Consider the following 24,093-nt stretch of genomic DNA (forward strand, 5'->3'; position numbering starts at 1 on the left):
CACACGCAACCTACACTGCTTATTATTTGCCATCCTAATAAAGAAAAGTTTCACATTGTGTTATTTTACTTTGCTTTTGTGCCGGAAAATTGATTGGTGTTTGTGCTTGCTTTTTCCTAGATTTCCCCACTAATACAGATCCTTTTCCTAGTTTCTCAATAAGATGTTCATCTTCACCAAGTCTGAGGACTCTTGTGGTTCTTCATTCATCCACATGCTTCTGAAATTCAGTCATCTCTTTTCTTTGTGTCATGTGTTTCTCCTGTTCCTAATAAGCTTAGAACAGCCCTCTTCATTTCAGCTGCACACTTGATTCAGTGGATTTTCTTTATTGTTTGTGATTTCACTCAACATTTTTATCTTTAAAAAATTAATTTTTGTGTATGGTTTATGCATATACATGTGTATGTGTGCATTTTCATGTGGTGATCAGAGGTTGGCATCAAGTGTCTTCCTTGATCATGCTCACTTCATTTTTCCAGACAGGCTCTCTCACTGAACAGGAATTTGATGTCTTGACTAGACTAGCTGGAATCCACCTTTCTCTACTCCTCTGGCTGTTGGGTTACTGGCTTTCATGTGGGTACAGGTCCTCATCACATTGTTCCTAAGCCATCTCCCCAGTCTCACTCTTAAGTTTATGACTTGAAATTGGTATATGATTAGCCCTCTGACCTAATCAGTTTAATCATTTCCTTACTGAGTTGCATTGTTACATTCTTTTTAAAAATTTATTCTTATTCCTTGTGCATTGATGTTTTTCTCTGCATGCATATCTGTGTGAGGGTGTCAGATCCCCTGGAACTGGAACCACACACAGTTGTGAGCTGCCATGTGGGTGCTGGGAATGGAACTTGGATCCTCTGGAAGAGCCATCAATGCTCTTTAACTGCTGAGCTATCTCTGTAGACCCCACATTGTTATATTCTTAATATGCTAAATTCTGGGGCCCAGCTACTCACTCAGCCTTAGAGCCTCATGCCATTGCTTGACTTACTTTCCTGTCCTTAAAGTCGTGGTATTTCATATTTTTATACGTGTTTTTAAAGTTTTTATTTTTTATTTTATTTGTATGGGTGTTTTGTCTACAAAATGTGTACCACGGAGCGTCTGGTGCCCGTGGAGTCCAGAACAGGGTGTTACTCCCCGGGACTGGACTTAAAAATGGTTGTGAGCCAGTGTGTGTCTGCTGTGAATTTCACCATTACCGCAGCAACTCTTAGAGAGGAAAACATTTAGTTGGCATTTGCTTAGAGTTTCAGAGGTCCAGTCCATTATTATCACGGGAGGAAGCATGATGGCATGCGGGCAGACATGGTGCTGGAGAAGGAACTGAAAGATCTCCATCTGGGTCTACAGGCAGCAGCAGGAAAAGAGAGAGACACTGGGCCTGACATGAGCATCTGAAACCCTAAAGCCCCCAGTGACACACTTCTCCAGCAAGGCCACATCTCCTAATGTGCCACTCCCTAAGCACTGAAATATGAGTCTTTGGGGGCCATTTTTATTCAAGCCACCACAATATGTAAACCAGTTCCCCTGGAAAAGCAGCCAGTGCTCTTGACTACCGAGCCATCTCTTCAGCCCCTTCCCTATATATCTTGGCAATAATGTGCCAAAATACTTGAAAATGATTGGTGTGTTTGATTTTGAGATGGGTGTCTTCCTATATTGTCTAGGCTAGTTTTAAACCCTCCTGCTTCCGCCTCCTGAGTATCTGGAATGATGGGTATGTGCCACTGCTCCCAGCAAATAAGTTTATTATCATTGAGGTTTTATATCTACATTTTAACATGTTTTACTACTGGGAGGAGATTATTTCAAATTTTTGCTCATAAAATGTTTGGCATTCTTTATTCAGAGAAGAAGCTCTTGCTTTAAGATTCCATTTCTAAGTCCTTAGAAGAAACATTGATATATTCTGTAATTCTTTAGTCAAAAAATATTTATAGAATTCCAAAATGTAAGTGCATTCCTAAGAAATTATTTCAACTTATTTTTAAACTTGACTAGACTACTTTGTGTAGCTCTAAAGGAATTTTGGTAGTAAGTTTCAAACCAAAGCTTGGGTTAGGTTTTAATATTTTGACTACTTCCTTTACTATCTAGTAAACATAATGTTTATAGTTATAAGGAATACCGGAAGGTAACTAGACAGAGGTGGGAAATGTGTTCGGCCTGGGAAATCCAGACTTACCACTTTTTGTTTCCTTCCCACACAGCTTTCTCCATGTTTTGATTAACATCAGAAACAGACACAACGATGTTGTTCCTACCATGGCCCAAGGCGTGATTGAGTACAAGGAAAAGTTCGGTTTTGATCCATTTATTAGCAGTAACATCCAATATTTCCTGGATCGTTTTTATACCAACCGAATTTCTTTCCGCATGCTTATTAACCAACACAGTAAGTTGGGTTATGTTGGGTCCAGCTTTAAGAAGGTAACCAAATTGATTTTTCTGAAAAGTCTTGGTTTTGCTTCACTTTTAATCTACTGATTTAGACTTTTGACTGTAGAAATCTCATTTCTAGTTTAGTTTTTCATAAGTGAATCCTTCCTATTGTAAACATCTGTTAATCAGTGTTCTTAATTAACATCTGTGATGCTTACATTAGAGGCAGGAGCACTGCCTCTCTCTCGGGCTCTGCTGCTGCTTTGCTGTGGAGGCAAAGGACTGGTTTTAATGACAGCCATGTTCATTTCTCCATAATTTGATGTACCTGGTAGTATTTTTTCTTAATCCATACATGCATTTTTTTTTTTAGTTTTAAAACCATCAAAACTGTGACTGTTGAATGGCATGTTGGACATATAAACAATTCCTTTTTTCCGCAGTGGTAGGAAAAATCCAAGGAAGCATGATCATCAGTCCGTGATGCCACGTTGAGAGCTTTAGTCTGTTGCCCATGCTAATAGACAGGGCTATAATCTAAAATTCTTCTTAACACAAAGAACTTCTTGATTGATTTCTAGTGTTGTCACCTTGGTTCATTTTTTTTTAATTCTAAGGAAAAAGCATCCACGTATTTGGAGTCATCCTCGCTGAATCAGAGCATGGACAAAGCATGTTTTGTTTGCTTTACTCATTTTTTTTTTGGTTTTTAAAACTCATTTGATTTATTTAGACAAATTTAATGGAACTCTTTTGTATGTATTTATGCGTTTTTAGAAACAAACTATATGACAGTTTATAGAAAAAAGGAACCTAAATACTAGCCAGCTAATGTACTGAGTCAGTGGCTGTTTTCCAAGTGTTGAATAATTTAATATAAAGTATACCTATAAAAATTTGGCTTGAGTTCCTTTTTTTGTTTTCAGGTTCTTTAGGTTTTTATTTAGGAATAAAAGTTTGCAACTATTGTGTAGAGTAAAATAAAGTATTTTTCTAACAATGTTGTTTGTGTACACAGAATTGAAAAAGAACCTCCAGGATGGAGGCATTTGCAGTGTTGCCAGTGAAGGTTCTTCACAAATGGCCCAAACTGCATGTTGTGAATATTTAATGATTTGGATAAATGACTGCAGTAGGCTTGAGCAGGGAGATTAGCTGCCGAGCATGGAAATGTCTTGATCTAGTTTCCGCCAGCTGAGGGAGAAAGGACTAGACACCGGACATGCGCTGCTGCTTTAGGGTCCGTCTACTGACTGCAACTGATGGACTTGAAGCACTTCTTCCCCCCCTTTTTGGCTGATGTATTTGCTCACCCATCAGCTGTTTTACGTTGCTCTAAGTCATTGTGGATGCTAAAATGATTCTTAAAATTAAAGATCCTTTTAGAGAATTGGAATTTCTCTCTGTGCCTGAGCACCCCAGCTTGCTGTGCTTCAATCCCCTTTCTTCTCTTTTGTGTTCATTTAGCACTTCTGTTTGGCGGTGACACTAATCCTGCTCATCCTAAACACATAGGGAGTATTGATCCCACCTGTAATGTCGCTGATGTGGTGAAAGGTAAGGATACCAACCCAGTGTCACTGGCCATGGCAGAAATAGCACTGTGCTTTATTTGAGGCAGCTCAGCTGTAGGGTTATGTTGCTGTGTAGTCTGTGATTCATCAGGCCATGTTAGGTCTAAATCACTTAGTCCAAATATGAAATATTTCTAGATCAGAAAAGGACAAATAATTTCCAATGCTCAAATACCAGTTTCTACTTTATTGCTCAGAGTTAGAGTTGTAGTTCTTTCTTAAACACTAAACATTCCAGGAAGTTCTAAATTTTGACTTGCTATCATTTTTAACTATTTCCTTGTTATAAAATGGAACTAAGTTCACATTTTCCAAATCTACATGTCTTTCTGTTGTGTGCTCATGGTGTTAGAAGCTATACAGCAAGTGGGCTTAGCTGGATGGACACTATGCCAATAGTCCCAGGGTAGAACAGGCCAGGTACTCATAAATCCCGAATAACTGAGGACTTTGAGTTTGAGCAACAGGTTCCCCATTATTCATTTAAAATAAATGCTTTATCCGGAATGACTGTAACCCACCAGCTTCCAGTTTTTACTTTGGGCAGATTCATGTTCCCAACCCGTCTCCTTCCCCAGATTGCATTTCCTGTTCTGCTTCTCATCTCACTGGAAACACTCAGCTGATAGTTTACATGACTCTGCCTCTACCTGGTTTCCATCAAGGGCTCTGGCTGCTCTTGAGCAGCCACTGCTGAGGATGACCTGTACAGTGTGTTTTCCTGGGGCCGCCTAGGTCACTCTTGGGTCAGAAGACATTTGCTCACATTATTTCAGTTCTAAAGTGACTAGCTCCAGCCAGCACATGACACTTCTGCCTATTCTCTTGAACTGTACTTGATGTAAGGTCAAGGGATGCTTCTGTACGTGTTCAATAAGTTATATAGAACCTTAGAGTGCCCATAGAGATAGATGCTCTATAAATATTCTGTGGTTTGATAAATTTTAGGCACTTAAAATTGTTAAATAAATTTTATTACTAAAAAATGTGCTCTGGAAAGATAGCTCAGCTGTTAAGAGCACTGACTTAAGTTGCTTGAAGAGGTCCCAGATGCTCTTCCCAGCACTCACATAGCATCTCAGAGCTGTGTATGTCACAGCTGTCCATAACTCCAGCTTCAGCATCCTCTTCTGACCACTGGGGGCACCAGGTACACAGGCATACATACTTGCAAAACACTCATACACATAGAATAACAATTTTTAAGAAACAACAAATAAATAAATAGCACACACTGGAATTAACTAGTCCCAAAGTCTAGTTTTTAGGTGTGATACTGATATAGTGGGGATGTTTTTAGTCATAGCTTTAGAGCTAAAGCTTCAGGAGATAGTAAATGTCTGTACATGGTTTGAAATAACGGATTTGCTTCAAAATTAGAGAGATAATGGGGAATGAAAAAAGACTAGGCCTCTGTGCAGGATAGTTGAGGCTTTTGTGAGTACATGGGTTTCATAATATTGTGGTTTACACTTTGGCATGTGTTTGAAATTCTTCGTGGTAAAGTTGGGTAAACACTCATTTTTATTAGCTCACAGTTTCTTTACAAAATCAAGTCTGACTAATTTTTAGGGGAGGTTATAGCTAAGAATCTGTGGAATTTGATGAAAGTTAACAGCTTTTATAGTACAAAGAGGTTAGGAAATGCTACAGCACATCCTTTGAATTCAAGGAGGAATTCCCCAGTGACTTGGCTCTTAAGGTTGAAAGAACTTAAGTTTTATGACAGTTACTGCCAGCAGTATTCTGTTATTTAGTTTGTATTAACTACTGATGATGTTATGTTGATCTCTAACCTGTGCATAAAAATTTCAAGGTATGCCAGAAACTTTTGCATTTTTTGTGGCGAATTTTATGCCAAAAGCTAAGTGCAGATTATTTAGAATAGTTCAACACATATTTGAAATAAGCCAGAAAGTGTCAGTCAGCTCTCTATTGTTGTGACAGGATACCCGAGGAAATCAACTTATGAGAAAATATTATGTTGGTACAGTGCGCTGTCACTGGCCCATCATTGCGCGCCTGTCACAATGTAGACTATGTGGCGGTGTGTGCCAGAGCAGAGCTACTCATTTGATGACGGTATCTGGGAAACAAAAAGAGAAAGGAGCCAGAATCCCAGAATCTCCTTCAAGATCAGTGATCTGACTTCCCCACCCTTATACCCCATCCCCCAAGGTCCTGTAGGCTTTGAACTTGTGGTCCTTCTGTCGTGGCCTCAGTAGCTAGGATTACAGGCCTACATCACCAGCCATAGCCCACTCACAGATTTATCTTTACTCTTTTGCCATTTTTAATCTTCTGCTTAGTGTATTGCAAATACAGTTTACTATATTTTATTGTGTGATTTTGGGGGAACACAACTAAAACCTAGATTCTTGGTGAAGCTCTAAGCAATGAAGCAATGACTCACTCCCCATACTCCATTCGACTTCTCCCAACACACACACACACACACACACGCACGCACGCACACACACACACACACACACACACACACACACACACACACACACCCCACATGCACACGTCCACATCCTGCCAGGATCCTGATGAGGTGAGGAGGGAGAGCTGATCACTCTGTTCCTCTGTGAATCTTTCCGTAGTTTCCGTCTCTCGGTAGCCTCTTTCCTTAAGTTCAGAAGAATTGGAGGGTGCTTTCAGATATGTGCTGCTGCAAAGCCACGCCCTCATGATCCACTTTGTGGTGCCCTTCTCTCACGTCCAGGAGCTTTACAAGTAGCTTTCCTTTTTAACACTGGTGTTCGAACCTAGGGTCTCTCACGTCCTGAGGAAATACTGCGCAACTGAAGTGTATTTTGAACCCCTTTTCATTTTTTTTATTTTGAGACAGGATTTTATTAAGTTGCCATGCTTTCTCTGAACTCAACTCTGTAGCCCAGACAGGCCTTGAACTTGTCCTTTTGCATGATTCCCCAGAGCACTGCTGATATAGTTCTGTACCTCTGGAACTTTTTTTTTGTTTCCTTAGCTGTGAAGAGCTTACAAGGTTTAAGCATAATTAAATGTCAACTCCAGATGACCATATATGTATGTAATGTGCATTCCTGTGCTGGTGTGTGCACACATGTGTTTTACAGCCTTCACAAGTTCTAATGAACTAAAACTGATTACCTACTTAGGCTTTTAGAGACAGACTACAGAAAACTTACGTAGAGGGTAAAAGTGCTGTTTTTATTTTTGACTAGATAGTTGTATAAAGGTGTACAAATAGGGTATATCCAGTATAGCAGTAACTGAATAGAGAACACTCTTAAGCACACCTCCTTGTGGCTTATTCTGCACATTAGTTTTTCCTTTTATACATCTGTGAATTATAGACTCCGGAGTGAATGCTAGAATTAGTGCTGTAAAGTGAGTCCTATTATCCTTGGGAGGAGCCTTCCATGGTGACCCTTTCACTCCTTTCTTTGTAAAAGGAGGCAGACAATCAAATGGAAAATTCTGATGAGAGTGTTTCAAAGATACAAACTTAAATCTTTGCTTTGTTACAAAAGTTGACTTCCTCAGCCATGCTAACTTCTCCATGCCATTTTTATGTTATTATTGCTTAGCATGATAGCATACAAATGGCCTCCTGAGTGCATGGTATTATTTCAGCTCAGAAATAATATCTTATGCTTTCAATTTGGTCTCCTCAGGTTGCAAGTACCAGACCCACTCTAGCTCCAGAAATAGATTTATTAAAATAACTGTGTAGGTCCTAAGTCATGAAACAGTTTACAGTCAGAGCTATGGATACTGGAGTTGGCAAACAAAAACACCAGCTTGTGTTCTGGGTGGCTTGCAACTGGAATTGCCAAGTTACGGCCTCTCTACTTGCCTTTTTTTTTCTTTTTTGGTATTCCTGGTTAACTTGACTGATGCCCACTTAAGACAATGCCAAGCACTGCAGGCCTTGCTACATCATGATACTCTTCAGTACTCTTTTTGATTCATGGTCATCTTGAATGTCTATCTTCAGTTTCTAAGAGGTAGATTGTATCACTTCATTTCATTTTGTTTTTACCTGTGACTATAAATTTTAATAGTCTGGCTCTGCCTAGCCTGGAGATTCTTCGTTTTTATGGTAGATGTTTTGTGTGCACTTCTCCAGTTGGCTGTGTTTTATGAGGTCAGAAAACTAATGGATTCCACTTGGGATGGATTTTGGGTAGGGAGGCTAATAATATATATTGCATTATATTTCTTTGTAACTTAAAGGGTTTCTAAAAAGTGGCATATTGGTTCTGGAAATTTCTTTCTAAGGGAGCACATGGGTCAGAATGATCTTTGTTAAACAATCACCTTAGGTGGCTAGGGTCAAAAAAGTGCAGAAGGTGAAGGTATGGATAACCTATCAGTCTTGTCCTCAGATACTTGGAAAATAGGTACCCAACTCAGGTGTGGCTCAGTGAGCAAGTGCATATGCAGCGGGGTAGGGTAGGGGAGGTGTTCTCGTTTGTTCTTTGTTTAGGTTTGTCAAGACAGATCCTCATGTGGCCCACACTGGCCTCAAACTTGGTATAGCCAGGGATAATATTGAACTAGGGATTCCCTTCGTTTTCTAAGTTCTCCAGGTGTATTCTACCACTCCCAGCTCTGACTGATAGGCTCAAATGGAATGATGCAGGACAAATTCATTTTGAATCTGTAACATTACTATTATTTCATTTTATGTCATGGGTGTTTGTCTGTATATATTCCTGTGCACCGCTCTGGTGCCTGCAGAGTCCAGAAAAGGGTGTTGTCCTGGAACTGGAAGTACCGTTGGTGATGAGCTGCTATGTGGGTGCTGGGAATTGAACCTGGATCCTCTGGAGGAACAGCCAGGGTGCCTACTACTAAGCCATCTTTCCAGTCCAAGATTCATTTTAAAACAGCTATTTGCTGTTTTAAGGAAACAGCTATTTGCATTATGCTAACAGGAGATAATATTGCTCTACTACCAAGTATATCCAGCTGAAACAACTGATAAAATGGTGAGTTTAAAGAAGGCAAGAATTGGAGGTTTTGGTAAGGTAGTTTGAAAACACCTATTTATGTTGTTTTGATTAGCCTTATGTTATTACCACATGAAAATAATGGTGTGGTGCTGTTTTATTAAAAATAATAAAAATATAAGAATTTTGAGACTGGAGAGAGGGCTCAGCAGTTTAAAGCACTGACTGCTCTTCCAGAAGACCTGAGTTCAATTCCCTGTACTCACATGGGCTACCAACTCTCTGTACTTCCACTTTCAGGAGGATCTGATGCCCCCTTCTGGCCTGTGGGGGCACTGCATGCACTCAGTATGCAAGACATATATGCAAAACACCGTTCACATAGAATAAAAAATAAATTCTCAGAGCTGGAGAGATTGCTCAGTGGATAAAAGTGCTTTCCATGCAAGTATGAAGACATGAGTACAGGTTCCCAGAACCTACAAAAAGCTTCTGTCTCAGACGAGCTAGAAGGCAAGGACTGCCCTTGTCCTTACACTTCCCTGTGAGCCCTGTGAGCCGAGGCATGCGTGTGCTTGCACTCCCGCAAGAACCTGCACATACACACAGACAAACCCACATAAGAGATAAATAAAAATGGTGTTGTGTCTTTGAAATATTTTATGGCTATTTATGTATGCTTTGTTCTGACAGGAATTTTTTAAACTTGAGTTTATAAGATTTTTCTTTCTTCTGTTAGATTTAAAATTATTGTTTATGACATGTTTATTTAAAATTTTTCAGTACTCAAAGTCTCACTCCTTATGTCATAAACAAGTGATCCAGCGGATTAAGTATAAAATCTGATCGTTGATGGAAGAGTAGATTTGGAGCAGAATTATGATCAGATAAGCTCCGTAATCTGTTAAAGTTTCCCATGTGATATTTCTGAAAATGATTTATGGCTAAAGATGGATCTGCTGGAAATACTACCACTGCAAGCATTATTAGTGCAATGACTATCACTTACATTTACTGACAATGATAATAATTCCCCATGTTTCCTTTTCAAGATCAGTCGTAAATTCTAGCTGAAATATAATACAGGTAAAAATAGTTTGGCAATATCTTTTCAAAAAATTCGATTTCTAATTTTAAAATAGTAATTTTTATTTAGAGAATTTATTGTAAGGAGAGTTTACAAAAACTGTAGGTATAAAGGAAAATTCCATACCAGTATTTGAATTTTAGTTCTTGAGATCTTGAGATTTTTTAAAATGGTTTTAATTTTTATGTTAAATTACGTAAATAAAGAATACCCTGTTTTAGTGCTGCCGAACACCCAGTAGCCATGTGACCATTTATGTCATGGGAGAGCCAGTGCAGAAATGTGTGACATTGCCTTGACTTTTCAAGCAAGTGGTCACTTAATCTATATTCTCTCCAGAACTACTTGGCTAGCCTGGAACTCTTTGTGTAGACTAAGCCTCAGATTCAGAGTTCTACCTGCTTCTGCCTACTTGCTGATTTTGTTTTAAAAATGTTTGTCCTTAGGCTTCAAAACAGAGATAGTGCCTCAGAAATTCCATTTCCTAATCTGAACTCTTTACACTCGCCCTTACCCCAAAGGCGATTTATAAGTAATAATCTACACTCTTTAAATTTGCTAACTCCTTTGTTACTGCTCTGGACTCTCACCTCCAATCTAACTAAAAGGAACACTTGTTAATGTAATTGAATAGTGAAAACTTTATCATTGGCAAAGGATTGTTATTTAGCAAATGCTTTATTTTTTGTTTTTATAGTGTTTGGGATTAAACCCAACCTTTCATAAACTAGGCTAGTACTTACTACAGAGCTACATCCCCAACCCTTAATCAGATGCTTATTATGTATTTTATCCAAAGAATTTTATTATCCTATGAGCATATTAGTGTGAATTTTTGTTAATAATACTCTCCGCATTCTATTGACTGGCTGGTGTGTGAAACTCTACATTGTAATGTTTTGAGATTTTTCAAGAATAATGAAGTAATTCTTAATTGTTTATCATTGATCCACTACAATGTATAATGAAACTAAAAATATTTTTATTTATATGTGGTTTTAGGAGCCATACTGAGTTTGAAGTTGGCTGTTTTTATTTGGATTTCACTGTCTTCCAGACATTGTATATGTCTAGCATGTTTCCAATGTTATCGTATTCATAGTAATGGCAAAGCTAATGCCGTGGATAATTAGAACATTTAGCAGGTTTGGGTTCTGTTACTATTTTATAGTGAAAGGTCGTTCATTATTAAAATTATTATATGCCCAGAACAGTTAAAGTAAATTGATTTTGTAGAGAGTGAAGCATTGGAAATTTCTGTATTTGAGGTCTTCAAAGTTCATGGTCAGCTTTTGTGCTATCACGTCACTAGGTGGAGATGTAGCATTGTTTAGTAGACTAGCCAAAGCGAAAGAGCTGCTTCTTGATTTCTCTCCCTCCCTCCCGTTCTCCCTCTCTGTTCCCCCCTTTTAAAACATTTTACATGTAATTGATGAGGTTGGTTATGTCCTAGGGAAAAAATTGCAAATTTAGTGTAGTTTAAAATTCTAACCTTTTTCAGGGTAAAAATTCAACCCCACTTGAATGTCTATTTTCACACTTCAAATTCTCTTAAAATTTTTTTTTCTGTTCTTATTGCTATTTACTTTTTGTTTTCTGTTTTATTATATCTTGTCATAATTGGTCTGATGTCTCTGTCTTTGGTACTTAATTTTAAAAGTTTAATCAGATATGAATTTTTAATGTGGCTACAAATAAAATTAGATAATTAGAATACAAAATTCTAATTTGGTAGCAACACAAGGTAAATGAACTTATAGTCTGAACATACCCTGTTCTTATCTTTGTATCACTTTAAGATGGTAATGTCAAATTTTAACATTTCAATTTTCTAGAGCCTATTCTCTCCCTTCCTTTTCTTCCTTTTTTCTCTCATCTCTTGAATCTTAAGCAAGTATATTCTCTATGCACAATGTTGGTTTGTCTCCAGGAAGTTGGTATGTAGCTAAGAACATTGTAAATGCACCAATCTGACTTTTGGAAATTGTAGAGGAAAACTAAAAGTCTTGTTCTGATAGCCTGACAGTTCCCACGTGTTTATAATGAGTTGTCATAGAGTTCATCACTTTCCTGTTCCTAGGCACATGAGAACCAAAAGCATCAAATGAATATTCCTAGCAGTATTTATTCACAATAGCAAAACAGTGTAAAGAACTCGAATGTCTGTCAGCTGACAAATGGATGAAGAAAATGTGATTTAGTTGTACAGTGCCTATTACTGAAAATATTTTTATGCTGTGAAGTTTAATTACATGGAATGGGCTACTGGCTCATGTTATAGCATAGATGACCCTTAAATACATTGTCTTAGTTTCTTTTTCTTTTTGCTACAATAAAATGCCCTAATAAGAGCAACTTAAGGGAGAAAGGGTTTATTTGGCTCTAAATTTCAGGTTACATTCCATCATGACAGGGAATTCATAGTAGAATTTAGTCACATTACACCCACAATCAGCATCATAGAACAATGAACTAATGCTTGCATGCTAATGTTTAGCTTGCTTTCCCTACTCCTAGGGAATGGTGCTGCTCACATTGGGCAGGTCTTCCTGCCTTAGTTAATATAATCAAGATAATCCCCCCCAAGCCATTCCTATAGACCAGTGTCCCTCATTGAGACTCCTTTTCCAGGTTATCCTAGATTATGTCAAGTTTACAGAACTAACATCACAAACACTATGCTGAGAGAAACCAGTCAGTAAAGACCCGTAACACAAGATTCAGTTACTTGATCTGTCCAGAGTGGTAAATCAGAAGTAGGAAGGTGGTTGCTAAGGGCTGGGCAGAGAGGAATGACCGCTGACAGCGTGGGGCATCTTTTGCAGTGATAAAAATGTTAATTGTGATAAGGAGTGCTCAACTTGGCCAATAAAACTAAATACCACTGAATTCCATGTTCACTATAAATGGATGAATTGTATGAGAATTATGTGTCAGTTAAGGAAAGGGAGTTAACAAAAGGGTGTGATACCGAGCCAAGAAAAAGCGATTGATCATCTAAACAGGCACTAGATTAAGTTTTGTGTAACAGTGTAAAGAAGTGAAGACCCAAATCTTCCTCTCAGATTGGTTTTTGCTTTTTTTTAATGGTTTACAGTTTGAGAGGTTAATACATATGTCATAAGGCTCTTTTACTTTCTTAATTTATTCCTTACCTTTTAAACTTTCTACAGCCCGTCTTCTAGTTATTTTTGCCCCTCTTGGAAAGCAAATTCTTGCACCTTAGGGTTTATATCAGCTCTAAGCTATTATCCTTAACCAATTAAGGAATGTTTTAAAGACAGCAGGTGGTTCTGATAACTTAAATTCTGTGTTTCATGAAAATCTGTTCACTCAATAAGTTCTTATTGATGTTTCATTTGCCAGTAACTGGGAAATCATGACTGTTGGCATTTTTTAAGATTTTATGTGTATGAATGTTTTGCCTCCATACATGTATGTATGTGTATCATGCACATACCTGGTGCCTACAGAGGCCTTAGAGGGCATCAGATCCCCTGGAACTTGAGTTATGGATGGCTGTGAGCAACCATGTGGGTAGAAAGTGAACTGGGGCCCTCCATAAGAGCAGAAAGTGCTCTAAACTGGAGCCAGGTCAGCAGCAGCGCACAGGTCTCTCCAGGTCTGACTGTTGCCAGTTTTTTAAATTACAGAAAGTATTACTTTGCTATAACTTATTCAGATTCTGTGATGTTCAGAAGTATAGTCCTAGGTTTATAAATTTTCATGAAAAATCTTTTAGCAGTGTGTTTAAAAGTTAAATACTTGTGTGTTTAGCATAAACCTAGCTTTATTGTTACTAATCTATGGTTTTGATATGGCTGTGGTTGTTAACATTTAGTAAAGATAAATGCTTTAGTCATAGTAATGTGTTGAAGCCAAAAGACTGCTTTAAAAGATGGCATTTGACTCATTTAAAGTCAGTGTAGACAAACTGACTTTATTTCTGTATATACACCACATGCTTATATCTATGGAATTCAACAATTAAATTTCTCTTTCTTACAGATGCGTATGAAACAGCAAAGCTGCTCTGTGAACAGTATTACCTGGTTGCTCCAGAGCTGGAAGTAGAAGAATTCAATGGTAAAAGACAAAACATTTTAGATGCGATCAGACGGGGTCAGGGTGGTATGGCATAGACAAGAAAAGTATTTTAATGTTAAGTACAAAGAAGGTGACTTAAATGCTGATCTTATACGAGCTTTTTTTCCCAAGAGATGTTTCCTAAAATGGTGTGTGTTTTCATCTTCATGTCCATTCAGTATGGTTCCTATCCCTTCAGTCATCTGGGATATTACTGTAAGTCAGTTTTGGATAGGAATGTGCAGCATGGCTTGTGTTCAGAAGCCTTTTCCGTTCACTTTGGGGCTTAATCTGTGCTGCCACCTCTCCTTTTATATTCCTTTTTTTCTGCTTAGCCTCCAGTTCCCACTTTTCATTCTTACAGGAAAGCTGTCTCAAAGGAAAATTCCTGATGTCCATATAGAGTTCTGTTGACATTTATTAAGTGCTGCTTCAACTAATGGTGTTTCAGGCAACGACTGCAAAACAGACTTTATTATTTCTTGAGACTCAAACATAAAAACCTCAGACCACATTTTTCTGTGACTTTTAAAAGTGTACTATTAGAGGGAGTATTCATATTCCGTTCATCTTATTTTAGAAAGCCGACAGACCTCTATTACCACCCACTAAGGCCGTGAGGCCCAGGATAAGGGAAGACTCATAGCCAAAACATTTAACATGGTTTTAAAAGGGAGAAAAGAAATGTCAACTGTAATATTTCCAAAGAAAAGTACACATAATTGAGCAAGCCTTTAGATGACTCCTAAAGAATGTTGTTTAAACTTAAAAACAAACTGTAAAATGTTTTTCATTTCCTTGAGACTTGGACTGAAAAGGTTGAATTGAATTCTGAGGCTGTTTATATAACTAATGATGCAGTTGCCACAAGATAGACTAAGCACTCAGCTTGCTTCTCAGGCCCCATTACAGCCACAATAAAAGAATCTCATAAAAACAGTAAAAGAAGCCAAGGAGGCTTATAAGTGGACCTCTGTATTAGTCCCTTCAGACTACTAAACAAAACCATCAGAGACTGGGCGGATTAAATAACAAACACATTTGTTTCTCATGTGTCTAGAACCTGGGAAGTACAAGATTGTAGTGCAAACAGATTTGGTATATGGCAAAGGCCTATTTATTTTCTGACTTGCAGGTGATTTCTTGCTGTGCCTTTACATGTAGGAAGGGGCAAAGAGCTCCCTGGGGTCTTTTTTGGTAGAACAGTAATCTCATTTGTGAGGTTCCACTCATGAATAGTCAACTCCCAAAGGGCCCACCTCTAAGTACCATCACTTTAGGAACTAAGTTTTCATTTGTGAATGGAGAGAGATATAGACACTGAGTTCTGGAAACCCATAGTGCTAACTCCTGGGAGAATCCAGCTGGCTAAAAGTATGCTGGCTGATAGGACAGGGCAGGACCAACCAGAAAGGAGTAGACTGCCGCCCAGATGGCAACCAGTTTTTCCAGTTACACCGAAGAGGGACTGTGGAAGCAGAGCTGAGCGATGCAAACAACTAGAACAGAAAGGAAGCCAAAGGCTAGAGATTAGCTAGCTGAAAGCTGACCTAAGAGGAGTCTGGAGAGGTGACAGAAATATCTTACTCCGTCTAGGCTCTGCCACCAACAGCAAAATGAGTGCATGTTGTTCAGGAACAACTTACAGGTCAGGTTATGTGAATATTAGCGCTCCAAAGTAAAGCCTTCATTTTAGCATTTGAAGGCCTCTCTGATCGTAGGATACCTTACTAACGGCTTATTCTAAAACCAGTGAAATCTTGATCAGGTTTTAAAAACTCCAAAAAGACTTCTTGGTATGGATGATCTCCAAAGGGAAAGGAACACTAGCTACCTCAAGTGATGAATTCAGTTTAACTAAACAAAATCACAACCATGGTATGTCAGACTTTGGCAAAAGCCAATAGTGTGAACAATACCTAACTAGTGTTGAGTTTCTCTGATGTACTTTTACTGCCAGAATATGTCCCTCTTTACCAAATTCTGAGAAAGAAATATTTTAAACCCCAAATTCTATGTCTAGGTAAACCTTCAACTGAGGCAGGGTTATCAGGGCATGCCCCAGGAACCTACTTCTAACTAGGTCCCACCTCCTGTTTTCCACCCTCTTCCAGTACTGTCATTAAATTACGAATCTGTCAGTGGATTAAGCGTTCATTGTGTCAGAGCCTTCTTGATAAAGTCATTCACTTTCCTAGAGCCTGTCATCTGGCAGCTAGTCAAGCCTTTCTCTGAGTCTTTGAGTGAATAGTTGAGATTGAAAGCATGGCACTGCAGTTGAGTCTCGTTTACCACCCTTCTCAGTTGGTTCACATTCTTACAGATGCCTCCTGGAATTGATGGCGGATTTGTTCCCCCAATTTGAAAAATTTCAAGTAATGTTTGTATGTTCATGTGTAATTTTCAGAATACCATGACACAAATGATACTATTCCCGTTTTGCTGAACAAAGTTGGAAAGAATTTGACTGATTTGCTCAAGGTCACTAAGCCACAGTGAATGAAGTTGACTGTGTGTTTGTTTTATTCTGAAGCATGTTTTTGCTCAGTTATGTCACTAAATATGGAACTCTTTTTAATGAAGGTTTGTTTTATGAACTTGAAAAATAGAATATAAGCATCATTTTTTATTTTCTCCCACCTTGGGTTTTTATTCATCGATGGTTTGTCTCTGTTTCAGCCAAAGCACCAAACAAACCCATTCAGGTAGTTTATGTGCCCTCACATCTGTTCCACATGCTGTTTGAGCTGTTCAAGGTAAGTGGGCTTTTAAAGCATGGGAAGAAGTCTTCATTTGAAATGGCTTTGATTCTGGGCATAATGGATTCATTAGATTAGCATAAGAAAAAGATTTTGCATAACCATTTTAAAAGTCTATTTCTGATATCCTGTGGGCTTTCTAATCTGTAAACTGTGAGATAAAAATTGCTGTGTACAGTATGGTTTTGTGAATACTAGTACATAGTGATTTTGAAGCTTAATTGCACTTTGGTAACTTCACATCAAATCCATACTGTTTTTCTTTCAGTTAGGAGATTAGAGATGCTTTTTGGGTTTTCAGGTCTGGCAAAGGTTTTATTGTTTATTACCATACCTAAATAAACACACATTTCCATATATCTATGCTTCTGAAGCATTAACTGTGTTAATGCATAATTGTTTCAGTTCTGAGAGATCCTGTAACTGTTTTTTAATTTGAATAAGTTCAGAAGACCTGATAGAGGCAGGAGAGGAAGAGTGTGGCGCCTGGGCTAAAAAGGAAAGAAAACCTTTTTTACTTTTTAGACTCTATGGCCCCAGCTGTTGCTTTTGGTTACAAAGTATCCAGTGATATTTGTGGTAGCAGTGTTATGTGTACAGGATATTTGAGCTAGCATTTCATCACTTTTAATGGATAAAACACTAAACCGAACACCTAAAGGATCAGGTGTGCTGTTGTCTTCCCAAGAGCAAGACTGCTTCTGGTGTGTCACTAATGTAGCCATTCGATTGGGAGCGCTCTCTTCATTTGTGACCTTTCAGACTTTCTTTTAATGGATATTTTATCCTTTTTTTTCAATCCAGTGGTTAATTTTTGTGGGAAGTATGGCTCTCTTCACTTTCTAAGTGATAAGTAGGGCTTCAAGTACAGCCTCAGTACATGTCAGTCATACAAACATTCTTTGTGGTTGAACTGAATAATTTTAAAACCCTAAAGCCACCAGGCTTGGAAGCATGTGCCTTTAATTCCATTACTGGACAGATAAAGACAAGTATATCTCTCTGAATTCAAGGCCAGGCTAGTCTACATAGTAAGATCTGGTCTCAGCCACTCCCCTCCCCCCAAAAAATCTGTAGAGCCAAACAGAAGGCAAGAAGAATGTTTAACAATTAAGTGCAAAATGGAACATCAGGAAAATTTTCTGATAGAAAAAAAATTCATGTAAATCTTATTAATAATAGCTCCACAAAATAATCATCACATACACGTAACTGTGTGCTTCTTTCTGTTTTGAAATTGTGGTTTTTCATGACTAGGGCTAGCTCAGTGGTGGAGTACATGCTTAATGTGCACCAAAAGTAATGAATACATTTAACTTAATTGTGCTTCGTGAGTCAGAAGCATGGTTTCTCAAGAAGAGCTTATTGTTTCAGAACTCAATGAGAGCAACAGTTGAGCTACATGAAAATAGAAAAGAGGGCTATCCAGCTGTTAAAACTCTCGTCACTCTGGGTAAAGAAGACTTGTCCATTAAGGTAAGCTTTTGTTTCCATTTTACTTTAATCATCAGTTGATTTAATAGTATGTATTTAATATTATGAGAGGGAAGGAAAGAAAATTGACATTTCTTGGGTGTGCTATTTTTTTTTTTTTTTTTGGTTTTTCGAGACAGGGTTTCTCTGTAGCTTTGGAGCCTGTCCTGGAACTCGCTCTGTAGACCAGGCTGGTCTCGAACTCACAGAGATCCGCCTGCCTCTGCCTCCCGAGTGCTGGGATTAAAGGCGTGCGCCACCATCGCCCGGCTTGGGTGTGCTATTTGTGAGTAAAGTCATGTATCAGTGCTTTCTTAGCAATGAACTGAACACATACATAGTGGTAGTCCCATAAGTTGCTGTTGTTTAGTGACTTTGTAGTCATTCTGTATAAGCCTTCGAAGATAATTGCCTGATGGCATTGACTAATGGCACATTTCTCAGTATGTCCCTGTCATTTATGGAAATGTGACTATTTAATGCTGGATTCTTGGCTTTGGTTACCTCGCTGACTGTACTTGAGCAGGACCTCAGTCCCAAGCCTATCAGATTTGCTGCGTTGCTGTCTCCTTTGTTTACACTGTCCCCAAAGGAGCCACTTTCTCACTTTAGAACCTTCTAGCATGTGCTTTATTTAATGAACTCTCCTCCCCTCCTTAAGCACAGGTTTGACTCCCCTTTTATTTTTAACATTTTGTGCACTGCAGATAAGTGACCTAGGTGGTGGAGTCCCACTTCGGAAAATAGACCGTCTTTTTAACTACATGTATTCAACTGCCCCTCGACCCAGCCTGGAGCCTACAAGAGCTGCTCCCTTGGTAAGCATGACAAACTGCTGCAGAAAGAAAGGTCTTTAACATAGGGCTAGAGAGTTTGCCATCTTCTTAGGTGGTTGTACTAGCTTTACTTAAATGGGGCTGTTTCTGGTACAGGTAGGAGCAGAGGCACCTTTTTGCCTTACTGTTTAGTTTGTAAGTTCTTTGGACAAAGTGCTTTTCTAATTTTTCTAAGAAACACTCCAGGCTGGAGAGATGGCCCAGTGGTTAAGAGCACTGCTTGCTTTTCTAAAGGTCCTGAGTTCAATTCCCAGCAACTAGATGGTAGCTTACATCCACCCATAATGAGATCTAGTGCTCCCTTCTGGCCTGTAGGCTTGTATGTTAAAAAAAAAAAGGAACACTCCAAGCTGAGTGTTACACTTCCAAATACAGTGTGTAAAAGCTTTTCCCTGTGGTAAGGTTGCTGCAGGAGGGCAACTTGTCATCATGCAGCACCCTCGGGGAGGTGGCCATTACCCATGGGTGAGCAGAGAAGACTGGGGAGAGTGTTTGGCTACAGTTTAGTAGACGATGCTTTAGTGCTGCATACCTTACAGCCTTTGGGTCACCACTGTCAAATTTGTTTATATAATTAAAATATTTATATAACATTAAATTTTCATAATCTTAAGCATAAAACATATAGGTGATGTATGTATTTTCAGAGGTCTCTGTGTAGCACTCTAGAAATAACCTTCAGCCTTATTCACTCAGTGAGAAAAGCCTCTGGTTACCATGGTAGCATTTATTCCTGGTAGGGCCACACTCTCTTCCCCTGCTGAGTGTTTCTAATTGACAAACAACAATTGAACCCTTTGTCATTAAACACAGCAATGTATCTATCAGTCTGCAGAATGGCTCAGGGTATAAATTAAGTTTCATTTTAAAGTCCTACCTGAGTGATAAGCACATAAGATTATATTTTATTTGTATGAATAAAATCAAACACCTTGCATTGTTATTTGAGGCAGAGTTTGTTAACTCAGCATGTAGAAAACTGAGGAAGTCATTTATACAGAATTCAAGAAAATTCATAAAAGATCAATTTGAAGAAGTATTACCTTGACCAGGGTCTGGTACAAATTTTACATTTTTGCCAGTTGTTTAAAAGTAATATGGATTATCTATTCCAGTTTTTAAAATAGCGTCCTGTAGATAGCTTTATGCCATATTTGTTTGTTTGTTCTGGGAAACAGAGGACTCTCAGAGACCATTATTTATCCAATCCACCTTCCCATTACATAAATGTGGGAAAGGATCAAAGCAAATTAATGCTAGAGCTGGTACTGGCTGCCTGTGGACTTCTAGCATACTGTTGTGGCTGCTCTTGAAGAAATGCTTCCATCAGCATCTCTCCCAGTTAATAAACTGTCCTCACCTCTGAAGTGGGCACATGGCTGTGTCGTACTTTCTAGTTTCCTTTCCAGATGGCTTACTTTTACCCATCTGTATCTTCCTTCATACATTTTTTAATTGAACAAATTTTAAACTGTTTTCATGTATAAGTGTTTGCCTGCATATTTGTATGTATGTGTACCTCATGCATGCCTAGTACCAGAGAACCTCTGGAACTGAAGTTATGGATGGTTGTGATCAACCATGTGAGTGGTGGGAAGGGTCTTCTGCAAGAGCAGCAAGTACATATAACTGCTGAGCTATCTCTGGAGCCCTAAATCCAGACTTTTCAAATTTTATCTGTTGTATGTGTGCGTGGAAAGCACAGTTTGAGTTGAATTCTCTCCCCTTACCTGTTTGCTGATTCCAAGGTTTGAACTCAGGGTGTCAGGGTTGCACAGCAAGTGCTCTGACCACTGTGTCTTACCAGCACACGAGCAGAGTCTGATGTCATCCAGGAGGGCTGAGAGCTAGCTGAAGCTAGGATAACCCTGAACTCTTGATCTTCCTGCTTGGAGGACAGACCTGTGTGCCACCTTATTTAGGAGGTGCTGGGGACTTGAATCCAGGGCCTTTGGTGTGCTAGGCTGGCACTCTACCCACTGAGCTCCAGCCCCAGGACTGAAATGATTTTAATAACACCAATGTATTCATAAGTTCCCTGTTTATTTAGATAAATTTATAGGTGGTACCTTTTATTACTAGAAATGTTACTAGTCTGTGTCCTATTGATAATGCTGGGCGGGTGATGTCTGTGTATACTGTAAAGTATTGAACCGTCCTGCCTCTATTTCTGCAATGGAGCCAAATGATACTTTGGGAAGCAGATTTGTCCCCTACAAGGCACAGCCTAAAAGCTGTTTGGCACAGCATGAAACAACTTAGACCATGGCACAGCGTGATCCCCCACATGTCGAAAATTTCCTGTTTTGGGAGTATCTACTCTGCCTGTTAATTCTTTGATATTTCGGGAGATCGGAGGACAACTCTGTGGAGTCAATTCACTGCTTCTATCTTTATGTAGATCCCAGGTGTTGAACTCAGGTCCTCAGGTTTGTCAGCAAAACTGAGTTTTACTGTGTGATAGATAGTACAAAGAGGTAGCCTCTATTATGCCATGGAATCCTTATGAGCTCGGAGGCAAGCTTTTCATCTCAGGTGAAAAAAGTCTTAAAGAAGTTGAATGAACTGCTCAGTCACACGGAAACAGATTTCAATTTAGATCTGTCAGAGTCAGAAGCCTGTGTGTCCCCAGCCCTATTTCCTTAAGGCGCTGTTCCTGATCCAGATTTAATCCAGTGTCAAAGCTTACCTAATAGCATCTCCCCATACCCACCTGTGGCCGACTACAAAGTCACTGACTTTAGTATTGTTCTTATTTTTGCCAACATTTGTGACCTTTAGTTTAAAAAATATATTGACTGTCAGTTTGATGACTTTAAAATATAGGAAGGTACTAAATTTTTATTTCTGAAAAACTCATTCACTGTATTAACATGCTGTAGCTTTTCCAGATCCTTAAGAAGGAACCTCTAAGAAATTTTTTCAGTGGCTTAGTCTTGTTATTAGCAAATTTCAACTCTTGTCAGGCATTGGAAGTGAATGCTTTTAATCCCAGCACTCTGGGTGGCAGAGGCAGGAGTTTGAGACCAGCCTAGGTACAGAGCGAGTTCCAGGACAGCCAGGGCTATAAAGAGAGACTCTGTCTTGAAAAACCACAAAAAGGAAAGAAAAAATTCAACTCTTGTGCTATTAGTTCTCATCTCAGACAGCAGAGCAATCTGATAAAGAAACTTGGAAGTAAATGTGGTTTTGCGTTTTCATCAGAACAATTTCTACTTGATTGGGCATTCACTTTTTATTTAAGAATTTTGTATTTTTATCACATTCACTCCGCACCCCTCCTATCCCTACTCCCTCCACTTGGCACCTGTATCTTTTTTTAAAGAAGGCATTATCGATCATCTTAACAATCCTCTGGCCACCTTTCCAAGATGCTCCCTGAGCCCTAAGTATAGGAATTGTGTTATAGGCTTATCATGTTGGACAAGCACCCTATGGTCAGCAGCTCTCCGCATTTTTACCAGTTGTAGCTTTCCATAATGGTGTCTGTCTCCTGCAAACAGAAGCTCCTTTGTTGAGAGGTGAGAGCTACACTTACCTGTGGATGTAAGTGTACACTTTTTTTTTTTTTTGATTTTTCGAGACAGGGTTTCTCTGTAGCTTTTGGTTCCTGTCCTGGAACTAGCTCTTGTAGACCAGGCTGGCCTCGAACTCCCAGAGATCCGCCTGCCTCTGCCTCCCGAGTGCTGGGATTAAAGGCGTGCGCCACCACCGCCCGGCAAGTGTACACTTTTTTAAAGTAACCCTTGGAGCTCAGGGTTGTTCAGTTGGTGGAGTCCTTGCCTAGCATGCATGGAGCTCTGGCTTCCATCCCCAGCACTGCAGAAACCAGGCATGGTGGTTCATGGCCTAAAATCCTAGTATGTAGGAGTTAGAGGTAAGAGGAACAGGAGCTCAAGGTCAACCTCAGATATATAATTAGTTTAAAGCCAGCCTAGGATATATGAAACCCTATTTCAAAAAAAGTTACCTTTATGCTCAGACATAGGTTAAAATTTACTTTAAAATGCTTTATAAAAAACAATCAAAAATGAATTTTTTTCTGTTACCCAAACAACAATTTTTTTTAATAAAATGGGGAATTTATTGGTCACAGATTATAGACACAGTGTTATTTTTAAAGATGGGGTTACTAATTCATTTGATTTAACTTCAGGGATTCATTTTAATCTTCTGTAAATGGTCCCCTATGAAACATTTGTACCAGTCTCATTCTATTAATTTTCTTTTCTTAATAGGCTGGATTTGGTTACGGCTTGCCAATTTCTCGTCTGTATGCCAGATATTTTCAGGGAGATCTAAAACTATATTCCATGGAAGGAGTGGGTACTGATGCCGTCATTTATCTGAAGGTACTATGTTTTGTTTCTGTTAGTGACTTTTTAAAGGTGCAAGTACCCATAACTAGTTGAGAAGAACACTGTATCGTCTCTTACCTTGAGATCAGATTTAGGAAACCATGCTATGCCTCATGTTGATATTATGCCCAAATATAACAAAAGAAGAATCATAGAGGTATAAACCTCAAACTTTTTGATTTTTTTACAACCATAGATCTAAATTAGAATTTTTCAAAAGTATATGTTCACTGAAAAACCTAGTTTAAAAGAAAGCCAATTTCCAGTAATCTGAAGTCTTCTAGTCTTTTGCTTTAATTTCTCAAGTTGTAAGAATCCAGTAATGCAGCCGCGTGGTAGTGGATCATGCCTTTAATCCTAACACAGGGGAGGCAGAGATAAAGCAGACAGATCTCCTGATTTCAAGGCCATCCTTGTCTGCAGAACAAGTTCCAGGATGGCCAGGGCTTCATAGAGGAGCCCTGTTTCACAAAACCAAAATAAAAGAATTCAGTAATGGTAATATGTTTATATTAAAAGATCTGTAGATCTTTATATCAAGCGAAGTAACTCAGAAACACAAATAGTGAATGCATGCTATCAT

At 38.8% G+C, this 24,093-nt stretch overlaps 1 protein-coding gene across 1 annotated transcript in view; it reads left to right on the top strand.

Moving 5' to 3' along the window:
- Positions 1–24,093, top strand: part of Pdk3 (pyruvate dehydrogenase kinase 3) — a 73,038-nt gene that overhangs the window by 41,329 nt on the left and 7,616 nt on the right. The window contains exons 4-10 of the mRNA XM_075958707.1: positions 2,223–2,407; positions 3,862–3,951; positions 14,007–14,084; positions 16,764–16,840; positions 18,218–18,319; positions 19,024–19,134; positions 23,391–23,504. Coding sequence (XP_075814822.1) covers positions 2,223–2,407; positions 3,862–3,951; positions 14,007–14,084; positions 16,764–16,840; positions 18,218–18,319; positions 19,024–19,134; positions 23,391–23,504 — 757 coding nt within the window. The remainder of the gene's footprint in view (positions 1–2,222; positions 2,408–3,861; positions 3,952–14,006; positions 14,085–16,763; positions 16,841–18,217; positions 18,320–19,023; positions 19,135–23,390; positions 23,505–24,093) is intronic.

Source organism: Microtus pennsylvanicus, chromosome X (genome assembly GCF_037038515.1).
Source record: "Microtus pennsylvanicus isolate mMicPen1 chromosome X, mMicPen1.hap1, whole genome shotgun sequence".
In the NCBI taxonomy this organism is placed as follows: Eukaryota; Metazoa; Chordata; class Mammalia; order Rodentia; family Cricetidae; genus Microtus; species Microtus pennsylvanicus.